This window comes from Maniola jurtina, chromosome 2 (genome assembly GCF_905333055.1).
Source record: "Maniola jurtina chromosome 2, ilManJurt1.1, whole genome shotgun sequence".
In the NCBI taxonomy this organism is placed as follows: Eukaryota; Metazoa; Arthropoda; class Insecta; order Lepidoptera; family Nymphalidae; genus Maniola; species Maniola jurtina.
The window spans coordinates 3,868,833-3,885,824 of NC_060030.1; the positions used below are offsets into that span (position 1 = coordinate 3,868,833).

General features: G+C 36.2%; 2 protein-coding genes across 6 annotated transcripts in view; one reads left to right on the top strand and one right to left on the bottom strand.

The window, feature by feature from the left end:
- Nucleotides 1-16,992, top strand: part of LOC123870097 (solute carrier family 12 member 6) — a 346,267-nt gene that overhangs the window by 76,221 nt on the left and 253,054 nt on the right. The window lies entirely within an intron of this gene.
- On the bottom strand, nt 5,315-16,362 carry LOC123870208 (monocarboxylate transporter 1-like). 2 transcript variants are annotated; one of them, XM_045913425.1, is made up of 8 exons: nt 16,172-16,362; nt 12,037-12,163; nt 11,339-11,743; nt 11,136-11,250; nt 10,910-11,057; nt 10,287-10,431; nt 8,641-8,832; nt 5,315-5,522 (listed from the first exon to the last, which is right to left on the bottom strand). In XM_045913425.1, exons 1-8 carry the CDS (start codon nt 16,313-16,315, stop codon nt 5,401-5,403), a joined length of 1,398 nt encoding a protein of 465 aa, XP_045769381.1. In that variant the 5' UTR covers nt 16,316-16,362; the 3' UTR covers nt 5,315-5,400. The 2 variants fall into 2 exon arrangements, with proteins under 2 accessions (XP_045769381.1, XP_045769373.1); XM_045913417.1 differs by having other exon boundaries at nt 11,136-11,265; nt 16,172-16,361.

The following is a 16,992-nucleotide window of genomic DNA, read 5'->3' on the forward strand; positions in this document are numbered from 1 at the left end:
CTATGCTCAAATTGCGATATGGAAATATAAGTACGCAGAAATCAGCTTATTTCAAGTTTCAAATATTTGCATTGCATCAGAGAGGAGAGGATGTTCGCATAAATTTTATTCATAGATTTCATGGATTGCTATTCGTTTTTCATGTTTATGGAGATTTTGTATTTATATTCAGATTCATATAAAAGTTATGTAACATTCGCATTCATAAAATTATCTAACACTAGCCGATACCCGCGACTTCGCCCGCGTGGATTTAGGTTTTTCAAAATCCCGTGGGAAGTATTTGATTTTCCGGGATAAAAAGTAGCCTATGTGCTAATCCAGGATATTATCTATCTTCATTCCCAGCCAAATCCGTCCAAGTAGTTTTTGCGTGAAGGAGTAACAAACATACACACACACACACATACAATTTTTTTTCCTTTATAATATTAATGTGATACCTACATACTCGTATGTATGATACGAGAGGCTTGTCTCCATCTGACAGTCCATAAACTTACTTCTACATGATGATGGTGAGTCCTTTTAGTCTTGAGTGGACTTAGTGTTGCAACAGTACCTATCTAGTTCTCCATGACTTCCTGTTCTTGCATACTGCCTTGTTTATTTTATTCGAATAACCAAAAACATTCATAAACAAAAGAGAATTTTAACTAAAAGATGTGCATACATTGCACACAAAGAAACAACTGGCAAGTACAAAAGGTTCTCCAATATAAAGTTCAAAAGTTAAGAAATATAAAAGAAGGTAAGGTACGTTTAAAAAATGCAATTAAAAATATTATGTGTGTTTTATGCATGCAATGAGAATCACTTGCTGGCGGAAAACCGAAGTTTCACCGATTCTGACGAAATTCGTTATAAAATTAGCTTATAATATCCCGGGGACGGACATTGGCTACTTTTTATCCTGGAAAATCATAGAGTTCCCACGGGATTCCTAAAGACTCACCCGTTTAACCGATTTGTATGTTTGGTACCGAGGTAGCTTGTGTCCCTGTTATTTACATAGGCAACTTTTATCCCAGAAAATCAAACAGTTCCCACGGGATTTTTAAAAACCTAAATCCACGCGGACGAAGTCGCGGGCATCCTCTAGTTGATAATAATTTTGCAAACCGTGATCGATTAATAGTTCCACAAACGTTTCATTTAATCTACCACCACCCTATCGGTAAAGCCGAGCCACCAAGCGATGTAGCGTTCCGGTACGCTTCCATCTTAGACTGCATCATCACTTACAATCAGGTGAGATCGCAGTCAAGGACTATCTTGTACAGAATAAAAATTTGAAAAATATACAAATCGCATTCATTGTGCCCGTCCGACGACACAATGACTGGCCTCACCCGGGCCGCTTCGCTCTATCGACCGCTTCGCCTCTAAACCTGGTGTTCCTCTGCGAAAGATATACCAATCGCATTCATTGTGCCCATCCGACGACACAATGACTAGCTTCATCCGGGCCGCTTCGTTCTATCGACCACTTTGCCTCTAAACCTTGGGTTCCTCTGTGAAGGATATACAAATCGCATTCATTGTGCTCGTCCGACGACACAACAACTGGCCTCACCCGGGCCGCTTCGCTCTATTGACCGCTTTGCCTCTAAACCTGGTGTTCCTCTGTGAAGGATATACAAATCGCATAGTATGATTCATGTCAAGCATATTTTTCGCTTCAAGCATTCCTTATTCACTGTGCAGTAGAGATGCGTTCAAAAACTATAGGTATAGCTTAGCACATTTGAGATAGTGAAGGAACGCAAGCCTTATGTGTGAGCTAGATTCGACCATACTTTATCTGTAGGTAACATTTTACAGTCATAATATTCGGAAAAGTATTCACCGAAGCATTGTGCAGAAGCTTGGTAGCACACCACAATAGTCTGGCCCGGGTAAGCTGTATCGACCGCCTTCGCTCCGTGAACTCCGAGCTAGATTTGTCTAAAAATTTATATTTTATAAAACACTAGAGGATGCCCGCGACTTCGTCCGCGTGGATTTAGGTTTTTAAAGATCCCGTGGGAACTCTTTGATTTTCCGGGATAAAATGCCTATGTCAAGTACAGGGACGCAAGCTACCTCAGTACCAAATTTCATACAAATCGGTTAAGCGGTTGGGTTTCTAGGAATCCCGTGGGAACTCTTTGATTTTCCGGGATAAAAAGTGGCCTATGTCCGTCCCCGGGATATAAGCTAACCCTGTACCAAACGTCAGAATTGGTTACACTGTTGGGCCGTGAAAAGGTAGTAGACAGATAGACAGACAGAAAAGGTAGCAGACAGACAGACAGATAGACAGACAGACAGACAGACATACACACTTTCGCATTTATAATATTAGTATGGATTTTTAAAATTTTGATGAGTAAACGTAAGAATCTCTTACGTTACTTAAATAATGGTCGATTGAAATTATTATAGGTCATAGCATTTGACCTCCCCCTAGGCTTAGAGGGTTCGTGATATTTTAACAAATAATCCTATGTTAACATTTAACTACACCTATCCTATCCTTACTTAAGACATTCAAATAGGTACCTATTATGATATGATTTCGATCGCTACTTCGTCCTATCTTATCTGAGTATTTCATTAAATAGCTATTAAATTGACACCATGTAAGCATGTTAATTAATTGGTGATTCTTTTTTATGTGAATATCTAAATTGATTACCGAAGAAAGATAACGCACATACCTTATAATGATGAATAGTATTAACTTATTCAAGTTAAAAAAAATCCGCGGCGTCACCCGGATCAGGGTCCCAACTGAAAATCAGCGCTGATTGCGCTTGTGGATGTACAAGGCATACCTAAAGCATTAACGGTACCCACTGAACTAGAACCTTTTATTCGGGTGGTGCCACACGTGACAGTTTATTCCAGCGCTGTTTTGGCGCCTGTAATTTTAAAACTACTTATTTTTAGAAAAATCTAAAACACCACAGGCATAGATATTAGTTCCCGGAACGTTTCTACAAAATTCCATAGAGTATGATTGGATAGTATTCCAATGAGAGACGAACTACGTTTGTATGGAGCGAGTGACGGAGAGAAAGAGGCGAAAGCGCCCGAATAACCAACCCTTAGAATGTGATGTATGGCACCATTAGCAAAATTCACGTTCTTTGTTTTAGTCATTGTGGTTTGAACGTGGTTTGGAGTAACAAACATTCAAACATTCACATTTATAATTATTAGGAAGATCAGGACTCTATCACCGTTCGGAAAGAAAATTCTATTGAGAAGAGCCGGCCGAAAGAGAGGGCTTGGTTTAAAAACCATTAATCTTGTTTCTAGTAATCCAAAGTGATTAATTAATTATTCATACGATGGATATCCTCATAAATTAAAAATTAAATATCAAAAACATGACACAAATTGGTTTTTAATTTAAATGGAATTTGTTTACTTATCATAATATCGTAAACAGGTAGGTATTAAACATATCGTGCCCTACACTCAAAATGTGAATACCTATACATTCCTATGGAAAATTACAAAACGTGTTTTCGTTATTTTTATAGGCATAATTATTGAGTCGTAAAAGGTATCTAATTACTTATTGCATGTACATATATTTTTGTAACTATTGCACGATAGTGTTTAAACAAGATAACAGCTTGTATAATATCTAGATATTGATAGACAGAAACACTATTTTCATAGGGCAAAATAGATAAGATATAGAATAATAAGTATATGACTAAAGACATTACTAAGCATTAATAACTTTGGCCCGTGACTCTATCCGCGTAATATTCAAGTTTTATATAGATGAGTTCGGTAAGAACCTATTATTTTTCCGATATAAAATAGCCTAGGCCATACATATCTCTTTATCTATCTGAAGCTCGCCATAGGTTCAGACATTTCGATGATTAGCCCGGCAAAAGCAGACAAATATCTAAATAATTAGGGTTTGGGTTTTAATAGGATTTATTGTGTTTTTCTGCCTATACATCTCAATTCTCTGGAAGGATTTTGGCTATATTTACCCATGCTGGCCAAGTACAGAGAGGCACACCGTCTGAGGACATTATGGAGTACTCTCAGCCATACTGGTTTCCTCAGTACAATATTTGGTTAAAATACTACCTTCGAAAAGTTAGAGCTGTATGTGCCCGGGTTTGAACTCTGGACCCCCCTAATAGGAAGTCGAGGACTTAGTTGCTAGCTGATAATAATTATTTATTATAGGCTAATCATTGCTTAATTATTGGTTAGGTTATCTACTTATATGTTTCTTTGTAAAATGATACAAAACATTATTTCATTCGTCAAAATCGTCTCAGTAGTTTAGGCATTACGGTGGAACACACATAAATACAAACAAACATAAGTACATACATAGACTGCTAAAATTCCCTTCCTTCCTTTTGGCTTTGCCGTAGTCCAGTAAAAAATGGGAATGTAATAAAATACTCAGCTTTTATGTCAATTCACAGTCAAAATCAAATCGTTTATTCAAATCGGATACCATTGTACACTATTTGATTTTCAATTATTGAATTTGAATGTGGCGATAATTATAAACAGTAAATAATTACTTAAACCAACAATTAAAGCTACGAGGGTTCCAAACGCACCCAGGTCTGAGAAGAGCCCACAACAAACTCAGCCGGGAATTCTTTTTACCATTACCACTTCACAAAATCACTTAAACTTATTAGCACTAACTTAACAGCTTTGAAGCTGTTAAGCAACTCATTTGCGAGCTTTCTTATCACTTAAATATTTATGGTAATAGGATTTTTCAATAAGTTTACGTTTTATGAAAACTTTAGTAAGTAGTAGCTACAAACCATAAAAGCATGCGTATAATAGGTACCTATAGGTATAACTTGCCGGCAGGTTAAGTGGCGACTTGACCTGGGGCACTGTTCGTGACAAGCCTGGGTATAATTAGGAGTCAACACTTCTTTATCGAATTTTAGCAAAGCTTGTGATTTCTAATGGGAACTCTTATATTCTCTGTATTTTCAAGAATTTGTTGCTAAGTATGAAGCTTTCTTATTTCAATTTTTTCTATATACTTAATTATTATTTCTATTTTTTCCAATATCAGCAGCTGATGCCCGCCATTTCGTTCGCGTGGATTTCGATTATTAGAAATCCCGTGGAAACTCTTTGATTTTCGTCCCCGGGATGCAATTTATCTCTGTACATACATTTCATCAAAATCGGCTAGGTATACGGATGGGCCGTAAAAAGGTAACAGACATAACAGGCAGACTACTTTCGCTTTATATTACCAAAAGTAGTACGCTAAATATTCGAAGGTTGTAGGGCGAATCAAAATAGGAAGTCATTAAAAATACTTTAATTAGAGTTTTGGTGCTTCCTTAGTATAAATAAATAATAATAAATATTGAATATTAATTTGCTATAAATCTACTGTTTTAAATTAGTTTTTATATAATACTCCGCTGGCCAGAGTAGCAGACAGGGTAAACAACATGCAGTCAAAGCATAGAAAGCTGGAACATAGTCTTGGTATACGTCTTTTATCAGACCTGCAACAAAAAACGATAACTGTAAATTGAATATTCGAAAAGAGGAAAAAAATGGCATGAATCCGAAGCAGTGCAGTGGAAAATTCATTTAACGATTCAGACCCTCTATGTACTAAAAAGGTTTAGGTCAGTATTTGAACAAAAAATCTTCCTATACAGATACAGAATTAGTAAATATTTTATCACTGTTCTTCATCGAATAACGCCTAATAAACTTTATTTATTAAGAGGGTCTCCGTCACTTGCTCCATACAAACGTAGTTCCAATTTCATTTGAATATTAAGCAACCAAAGTCCATGAAATTTTGCAGACATATTCTTGAAACTAATATCTATGCCTGTGGTTTTCCAGATTTCTGTTAAAATATTCGGTTTCAAAGTTACGCGGTCTTAAAAATTCACATACAAATATTTGAGCCCTTGTAATTTTAAAACTACATATTTTTAGAAAAATCTAAAACGCCACAGGCACAGATATTAGTTTCTAGAATATGTCTGCAAAATTTCATGGTCTTTGGTTGCTTAATATTCAAATGAAATCGGAACTACGATTGTATGGAGTAAGAGACGGAGAGAGCCCTGCTAATGCATGAAAGGTCACAAGGAATACACAATGGTATCCTAGTTTGTCCGTCATTCAATTGTGCAGTTATTCGAACCAATTTCGTTCAATAAAAATAAATCCATTCACCGCATGAATCTATTTAGATGTCAGCAGAACTGAAAACGTCTAGCATCGCTCCACTTTGGCGTGAATAAACACTTCAATCTAAAAATACGTTCCGAGAAGCAATATGCGCTGGAAAATTGGTTCTATATATGCTAGGAAAATGTGCGAATGTGTTTCGCTGTGCAAGTTTTCAATCTACGATAAGTAAGTGGCGTGAGTTTTGCAATCATGCAAATCCTTCCTGTTCGAATTTCACTTCATATTTGCCTTGTATAGACAAACACGACATGGAATGAAAGTTTTTGATTAAAACAATCAGCTAGAAACAAACTATTACAAATAGCAGTAGTCCAAAAATGGTGATTTGTTTCAATGTTAGTGCAGACTGCAGAGTACTTACAATGAGAAACAAATACATTATGTTTTAGGTACTAAATGTTGACCGCCACTTCGTCCGCGCGGATTTAGGTTTTTAAAAATCCCGTGCAATTCTTTGATTTCCGCTTAAAAAAGTAGCATTATGTCCGTCTTCGTGATGAAAGCCATATAGCTATAATTATAAGTGCTTTTGAATCGTCAAAACAATTTACCACTGGTTCGGTATGCCTTTCCTACTGAGAAGAACCAGTAAGAAACTCGGCGGTTGCTCTTTCATCTCCGTAGTCTGTACAAATTTATTTCCAAATCGGATAAATGAATAGGCCTTTAAAAACTCCGTAAGAAATCTTTGATTTTTCGAACTAAAAATAGCCATGTCTGTCTTCGGGATGTAATCTATCTCCGTACCAGCATCAAAATCGGTTTCTAAACGGTGTGGTCATGAAAGCTAATACAGACAGACAGACACTTTTGCAATTATAATATCGAGTATTTAGTATGTTGTATAGATGGTATGGGTTGGTATGTATATGGATTACACAGTTGCAATAGCAGAGTGTCAGAATGTATGTGAACAAGTTTCAACCAACGAGGCTCCAAAATTAACGCTCGGAAAAATGATTCGAAGTAATATTCTGACAGCGGAAGCTTAATGTGTCGCAAGGATTTTAATTTGAAAAGTTTTCACGTTCAACTTTAATTTTAGGTTAAGCACTTGTGCCGCGGACCTGACATTTAATTTTCTCTCTGGAGAGCTGACCGAGATTAAAAATCTAGCTTTCTGTTGTGAATCATTGCAAAGTGTATGCCAGATAAATATTGAGGCCAAAAAAACAATAAGATGGAAAAATATGACCACTTTTGTTTAACTAGCAACGCCCAATTACCATAATGACGAAAGAATCTTTAAAAATTACAGATTTTTTATATAAAGTTATATTAGATCCTTAGGTAACATTTATATACATAATATGCATAAAGAAATTAGTGTTTGTCTGTCTGTCTGTTACTTATGCGTTCGCAAATCCTTCATCTGATTGAGTTGAAACTTGGTATCGTTGTTTTCAACTCAGCACTTGCGTGAAGATTTATATCGATACCATCAAACGTACCGCGCGCGAGTCGCATTGCAACGCAAGCCAAAGGTAACCTGACTTTTTTTTTTAAATACAAAATAGCGAGCAAATGAGCAGGCGGGTCACCTGGTGGTAAGTGAGTACTGCCGCCCATGAACATTTGCAGCACCGAGGTACCGTTGCCGGCCTTTCAGGCATTTGTTGGTCCGCCCCTTGAATAACCCCATGTTGAAAATATCAACGTACAGCTCAAACATCTGGATCTAGATACTATTTTTGCATATTGGTTTTCTCTACAACGCAGATAGGTACGTATTACGAAAGGATTTTGAGAAATTCTAACCGGATTTTCAAGGCAATAGCAAGCGCTCCAGACACGCGGATGGGGACGCTGTGAAAACAAAATGTATGGCGTTCTATGGAACGAAACGGGCTCGCGGCAGACGCTTGCTCCGTTCTATAGAACGCCATAAATTTTGTCTTTACACCCGGGGTGCCTGCAATAACATATCAACTCCCTAGAAGTCCTAAATCAATGCGGACAAAGTCGTGACAAAAAACTGATTTCTACATAATCAGGACAAAGAAATCGATTATAGTAGTGCTTACTATTGAATAATGGTAATGATGATATGGAAAAAAACCGGCCAAGTGCGAGTCAGACTCGCGTACTGAGGGTTCCGTACTCGGGTATTTTTCCAACATTTTGCACGATAAATCAAAAACTATTATGCATAAAAATAAATAAAAATCTGTTCTAAAAAATTTATTCCTATACTTGTGCTATAAGACCTACCTACCTGCCAAATTTCATGATTCTAGGTCAACGGGAAGTACCCTATAGGTTTCTTGACAGACACGACGGACGGATGGACAGACAGACAGACGGACAGACAGACGGACGGACAGACAGACAACAAAGTGATGCTATAAGGGTTCCGTTATTCCTTTTGAGGTACGGAACCCTAATAAATAGTGATCGGTTATTACTTACCTATAATAGGAGAAAAGATGACATTAACAAGGCCAGTAGAGAGCATGAACAGTGCGTAAGCGCCTGTAAAATCATCTTGTGTCACGTGATGGGAAATGACGAGGGGGCTTGCGATGTGCAACCACGCTCGAAGGACTCCAAGCAGGCTCGTTACTACAGCCAGCCATATAAACTGACGGACTTGCAGAATCACTGAAAAATATACGGACTGATCTATGATTTGAGTAAACACGAAGATGCAATGCACTCCTACGGAGACAAGTACAACCGGAGTGCAGTTTTCTTTTTCGAAAATAAACTTAAATTCAGTTTTATTTTCTTTGGCATAGGTTGACATTGGTTTAATAAAAACAAAACATGGCGGACTTAGAGTCGCCCGCCGCTATGCTAAAGTAAATAAAGCTGGGTTTGATTTGTTACATCTTTTTCCTGAAGAATAGTGTGGAGAGTGGAAACTTCACTCTGTAGTTATGCGTTGCGCCTAAATAAGAGACCTCCCTCTGCGGACATTATAGTGAAATACACCCCAAGGCCGCACAGTAAGTTATTACGATAATATTATATTCTTATTTCGTAGGTGATAAAAATAATATTAACGAAATACACTTGAAAATAGGCCAAGCAGAAAAATACTTCAAAAAGAAAGGGAAACCCGTACTGCGTTATATATATCGGTTAATTTATTTATATCCTGGAAGAGTTAAAACCTCATTAATAATAATTAATAGTGACAGGCAATAATATGATTTACTGTTATAAAAACAATTCATAAAATGATAGGTTTAATACAATCTTTTATTTATTTCTTTACAGCCGCTCATGAATATAATAAAACAGTTTTTTTCTCTATGGGTAATCAATATCTTAACTAATCAATATCATATCTAAATTAAAAAAAATTTAACTGTCCGTCTGTAATTTCAAATTAACTACCTCATGTGGTGATTTGAACTGTACCATAACTGAATCACACGAACCTGACCCACGGGATTTTTAATAACATAAATCCGCGCGGGCGAAGCTGCGGGCGTCATCTATACTAATATTATAAAGAGGAAACCTTTGTATTTTTGTATGTTTGTATTGAATAGGCTCAAAAACTACTGGACCGATTTCAAAATTTCTTTTACCATTACTTAGAGGGATTCTTCCGAATCCGTATAGGCTATATTTTATCCCGGAACACCCGTGCGAAGCCGGGGCGGGTCGCTAGTCTAGTATAAAATATTATAAGCTGTGATCTCTAAATCTGTGATATTACTCTATAATAAGTCTGGTATCAGTGGCTGTTTATTGACCTTTTAAGTACTTTACCAGGTTATCTGTTCGTGAGGTATATTGATGTAAAATAAGATAATATTAAGATACATAGATATCGCTTGTAGGAGGTAGGTACTTACCTAAATCATCATTCTAAACAACAATAGATGCTGTACAGTATCTAAGTGTGATTTAAATTGTAAATGATTGCTAAGTGCTTTGTAATTTATTGCTATGACGTTCATGCGATGAGATAAACTTTTGTAACTTTGTACACAAGTGTTTAATTAAAAATATCACCTACATTTATTTAATGATCATTATACCTATCTATTTGCAGAAAACTTTTAGAATAAAATACTTGATAAGTATAATAGTTCTGATACCTATTCTCGCTGCTAGAGTGAACATTGTTGCCACGTAGAATATATATCTTGTATTTATAGAAACAATGCTACTTATAAATGCAAGTCCAAAACGGCCAGCAACGTCTGCGCCGGCGCTTATAGAAATACACGCTGCGACTTGATTCTGAAAGATATTTTGGATACTATAAGAACATTAGTTTTATATGGTGTGCAACTTGAATTGGAGCTCAAATTACTTTTATTGTCAATGCACCGGCTCTAATGAAAGAAATTAACAGGGCTCTCTCCGTCACTTACTCCATACTATCGTAGTCCCAATTTCATTTGAATATTAAGCAACCAAAGTCCATGAAATTTTGCAGACATAGTCTAGAAACTAATATCTGTGCCTGTGGTATTTTAGATTTTTCTAAAAATGTGTGGTTTTAAAATTCAGGGGCTCAAAGATTTGTATGTTAATTTTTAAGACCGCGTAAGTTTGAAACCGAATATTTTAACGGAAATCTGGAAAACTTCAGGCATAGATATTAGTTTCTAGAATATATGTTGCAAAATTTCAGACTTTGGTTGCTTAATATTCAAATGAAATTGGAACTACGTTTGTATGAAGCGAGTGACGGAGAGACCCCTCTTAAACTTACTGTATTTAGTCCATATTGATAGAAGAGCATCGGTTGTAAAACGAAGAATATCACATCTGAGAAATTGACGAAGCTCTGTCCGATACAAATGTTACAGAACACTGGATCCTTTAGGATCTGAACATTTAACATTTGTAATAAATCGTGCCTGTAAAATAAAAAATTAAAAATCAAAATTTTGACAGAGATAACTTTGTAGTAGACAAAATAACATAAAAATAATTACCCGAATAAGGTCAGTGACATATTTCTATTCGTTGTTATTACATCTATTTTTGATTCCTTACTATTTTTGTGTTCATTCAGTAAATCGAGATTTTCGTGATGGTTAGCACTATTTTCTAATAACACCACATCTACAACAGAACCAGTATTTTAAAATACATTATCAACACCACATTATATAATATTTTGATGAGATAAAAATACTTGCTGTTCTATTTTTAATGGTCTTCGTATAAGTTTTCATAGCAGCCATGCCGGGAAAGGTGTGTAGTGAAATTCCGCTAATTAGAAGCAGTGTCGACCTAAATCCATAACACGATAATAATACTTTGAGGAGTTGTGGATAAAAAATTAGTATGACTCCTTGGGTCGCTTTTATGAAGCTCATCACTTGAGTTCTTTTCCTTACAAAGTAGTGATTAAAAGTGGAATAACAAACGGGGACAATCATCCCGAAACCAACTCCTTGCAGCACTCCAAACGTGAAGGGCAACTGGTCCGTGCTTGATATAAAAACCGTTACAAAGGAACCAGCCGACATTATTAAGGCTCCTATAAAGCCCCCTAATCTCAAAGAGCATCTTTTTGCTATCACATTGAGAGTTAAGCCTGTAAAAGAAAAGTTTCTTGTAATAAAATATTGAGGGTATTTTTTTCATATTCGAGTACCTAAATCTTAGCGAAGCGTAGTTTTTTAGGGTTCCGTAAATTCGTATCCGAAGGGTGCAAATGAGATTCTATTACTAAGCCTCGACTGTTCGTCCGTCTGTCTGTCGCAAGCGTATGAACGTAAAGAGTTTTCGCAGAGTGTGTATTTCTGTTGCTTTTAATTTCTGTCAAAAATTTAGTTATGTGGTTCATCCTAATTCCTTCATTTATAAACAAAGTTACAAAATACAGACCTCCAATGGCTAACATAATTGAGAAAACTCCGTGCGCCGTTGTCAGAGATTTGGCACTGGAATGTGTGTCGGCGATAAAATCTTTGTATATTAAACCAAATGAGTTCACGTGGCCGATGCCCGCGATCTGAAAATATACTCTTGTAAAAAACGGGATCTACAAATGACAAGCCGCAGGGTAGCTGCTGGCTTTATCGGTATTTTACAGGATATATTTTGGAGAGTGTACTTAGTAGCTATTTGATATTGGCCCCTCCTCATCTTTGTACCAATGTACCACAAGCGAGTTTCCATCCCTATATCCTCAATATTCTTTCTACGCACACGAAACGCTTTGCGTCATTATTCCTTACACGCTTGGTTAGGGTTTGGAATACTCTTCCGAGATCAATGTTTCCTACCAGTTATAATACGGGTATCTTTAAAACAAGGGTGAATAGACACCTTCTAGGCGAACCCATTCCATCTTAGGTCACATCATCACTTCCAATCAGGTGTGATCGTCGTCAAGCGTGAGCTTATAGTGAATTTAAAAAACCAATTGTTCATCGGGGAACTGTGCGTTCAAAAGATTTCCACCCCCGACTTCGCGCAGGTAGCTTATTGCAAATTTTTTTTGGATCTCTATATTTTTAAAAATATACATATAAGCTATGTCACTCAGGAATAATGTAACTTTCTACTGGTGAAAGAATTTTCAAAATCGGTTCAGTAGTTCCAGGGTTTATAACCTAAGTAATTAGTAAAGATTAGTGGTGAAACTTTCAATGTGTACTGCGCGTGTAGCACATAATAACTTTAATGAATATTAATCATCACATTTGCATTATTTGTTATCTTTGGTAATAGTATCGGAATAATTGTGTACACTATGTTAAGCGATTGACTTAACATAATTAACATTGTGTCTACTATTATAATAATATCGAACAATATAACTTTTGCAAACTTAGATAGACCGTATCCAATAATTACGAAAAGGTATTTAGTTAATTCATATTAGCCTCACTACTATATCTATTGATCTGCTTTCAACGAAATCTGCACAATGTGAATACTACCTGAAAAAGCACATAGGTATTGTATTTTTTATTTCGGGAAAATTAAGGATTCATGTAGGATAAAAAAATCCCAAGTAATTATACAATATATAAAGAATTGTTTTTTTACGTACAAATCACCTAGGTAAGTAGGTAAATAACGCTCGGGAAACAGTTACAACGAATTGTACTGTTATACTATATAGTATTTTTAATCGAAATACTCAAATCAAAACATTGCAATGATATTGCGACATACTTTTCAAACCGCTAATTTTAAACTTAATAAAAAAAATGTTTGTTTGGTAATTTGATTGTATCTTTCCATGTTACCGGACACCGGATACTATAAATTCATAATAGGTAGATACGAGTATTATGCGTCGTTAGAAATACCTTCCTATTACCTACGTGTGATACAGTTTAATGATATCGAAAATAAATTAGCTACTTGATAACTACTAATCACAAGTCTAAATTAAAAATTTATAACACCCTCGACAAGTGAAGGTTACAGTAACTAGAAAAGAGCTGATAACTTTCGAACGGCTGAACCGATTTTCTTGGATTATAGCTAAGAACACTCTTGATCAAGCCACCTTTCAAACAAAAAAAAACTAAATTAAAATCGGTTCATTCGTTTAGGCGCTACGATGCCACAGACAGATACACAGAGACACAGATACACACGTCAAACTTATAACACCCCTCTTTTTGGGTCGGGGGTTAAAAATAATACGGTATTCAGTGACAATCATTACGATACGTGTCATAAATGACGATTACCACAGTTAAAGATATTTGACATATTCAAAGCATAAAACTATATATAACTAAACTAGCGGCACGCTATGATGGCCGGTTTGACGTTTGTCCGCTCATGAAGTTCCGTATTAATTGATAACGACTTTGAAGGAAATAATTGTATTACTTTATTGACGATAGTGATGTGCAGAGATTCATAAATTTTATCGAATGTAGTTTTAGGTTTAGGACTCAAAATTTATTTATTAAATTGATTTCTTAAATGTATACAAGTGTAGAAAAATCAGTTTGCACCATTTAAGGGGTGAATGTACTTGTGAATATGAACAATTTTCACTATGTGGACAAACCTCTGAAATCGCAAAAAAATATCAATAAATTTTTAAAAATGGAATCTAATACGATCGTCACATAGGATCGCTGGCTAGCACAACTACTACCTCCGGCAAACTCGCGTCAATGCTCAATGCAAAACAAAGCAGTTTCGAATTGACGTTGCTTCGAAAAGTATAAACTGTCAGTGCAATGCGATTGTGATATAGTTTTGACCTGGCTTTGGATTTCAAATATTGATACTGCATTACTGTTGACCCTTGCTCGTTAATTTGGACTCTGTTCAAGCCCTTTGTTGTGGATTTCGTCGATATGACCGAACGTACGCAGAGAACTGTTCTAAATAGTCAGACACGTGAGTTCGTAATACGCCTTCGTAACTATTTCGATCGTGAAGCTCAAAATGGAGGGCCAATTTTACCTATAACGTCAGTGGTTGAACGCGTAGCTGATGCGCTTAATATTGGACAACGAACTGTTAGACGGATAACTAAAAAAAAAATATGGCGAGACTGGCACAGAAGAAAATAAACTTCACACACCAAAAAAGAGAAAACGAGCAAAACCAGTCGTAGGCATCGATAGCTTTGATGCCGATGCTATCCGAAGACATGTTTACGGCTACTATTTACAGAAGGAGTATCCAACAAGAAAAAAGTTGGTGCATTCACTGAAGGAAGCTGGATTATTCTTCGGTGGGGAAAGTTCTTTAACGAAGATTTTGAAGACCATTGGATTTCGATACAAAAAATGTAACAAACGCAAAATATTGATGGAAAGATTTGATATAGCGATGGCAAGGTATACTTTTTTACGGCAAGTGAAAGAAATCAAAAATTGGCAAAATGTTGTGTTCTTGGATGAAACATGGCTTAATGCTAACCATACTGTAGGCCGTTCTTGGAACGATGACACAGCAGCATCTACTTCCAAAGTTCCTGTAGGAAAAGGATCGCGACTTATAATTTGTCACGCCGGAACCATCAACGGGTTTGTCGAAGGTTCTCTCATGGCTTTTGCGTCAAAAACCACTGGAGACTATCATGAAGACATGAATGGAGAAAAGTTTACTGAATGGTTTACCTCAATGTTGTGTAGCCTCCCTGAACCATCTATTATAATTATGGACAACGCCCCATACCACTCGATGCAAATTGACAAGCCACCTGCCCAATCCCAAAAGAAAGCTGATATCGTCGCATGGCTTCGTAAAAATGGCGTAGATGCAAACATGAATATGTTAAAAGCGGAATTAGTACGTCTTTTAAAAGAAAACAAACCAACCAAGATCCGATACGTCATTGACGAAATAGCATTAGAACATGGGCACAGAGTTATACGGTTACCGCCTTACCATTGTGAGTATAATGCGATTGAGTTGGTGTGGGCTCAAATTAAGGGATATGCTGCAAGACACAATACAGAACCCCCATTTACCACAAAAAAAATGCTAAAATTATTAGAAGAAGCTTGTGAACATGTGACTAAAGGAGACTGGGAAAAGGTTGTGAATAGAACTGTTAAATTAATAAGGGAAGATTATGAAAGAGATGTGAAAATAGATAATATTATAGAAAACGAACATATAATTATTAATGTATGTGATGATAGCAGTGACGACAGTGAAAATAGTAGTATGGACGAATCTGATTAATTATGGCCTTTTGTGGCACCTTTTTTGGTATCTTTTGTATTCATATGTTTCTTGTGTGCATATAAAGTATGTATATTCATTTTCGTTCAAATATTCAGTTCGTTCAAATAAATTAAATAAACATATACATTTTTGTTTTATTAAACCTATTTAATCAGGTACAAAAACAAAACTTAATTGTTTTTTGTTCGAGAATAAATTGACATTCCACATCACTATTGTAATGTGTCAAACCGGCCATCATAGCGTGCCGCTAGTGTAGATTTAGAGAAATGTGTACACATACCTACTTCTACTCATATAAATATATTGTAAAGACAAAAGCAAGTGTGTTGGTACTTACAAAAATGATAATGATGCCAAAACATACAACGTATCCCCATTTATCAGGTACGGTATCTTTTGGACCCTCCTTTGAATTTTCCGTATTCATTTTCACAGTTTTATGTTCGGTTAACGCAGCACGCCACGGGTCGACTAAAGTCATACTAAACTATCGGATACATGAGATAAAGGACTATAGCTGTTACAGTCAAAACTCTCATCTAGTCAAAACGAATTTTGACTGAAAAAAAAAACTGACTAAAAATATCAGTTAAATGTAGTTTTAAAGTCCACCCAGTTTTATCTGTCCTACCCCAAGAGCGTTTCTAAATGGGTTACGCCAAAAGACTCACTTCATTGCCCCTTCATTAAGCTTCACCTACTCGACACCTACCTTCGCTTCACTACGGAGGTCATCAGCTTCGCTGTCGTATCCACCCTTCATTCGTAGGCTCTCTTCATTCGCGCTTCGCGCTCAATAACACTAGGGGTAGGAATTAGGCAAGACAAGACCGCGTGAAGTCCGGGTGCTCCGTTTTGGTTCTGCGCCACATTCAACGTAATCTTATATTATGCATTATTTATCAGTTTAATGATAAATGCCAGAACCCTTGAACAAAGTGTAAATAATCAAGAAAGACTACGATGCGTCAATGGACAATTTGTAGTATACAAAGATAATTTATAAGTTTAGGTTAAAGTTAAACTACTTATGAGTCATAAATTAGGCTAGATCGTAGTACAACAATTGAGTAGCCCATTGGCACTCAGTAATAAGAAAAATAAATAATAATAATGATCACCTATTCCGGTAAAGAGTGTCAGAGAGAAAGACTGATA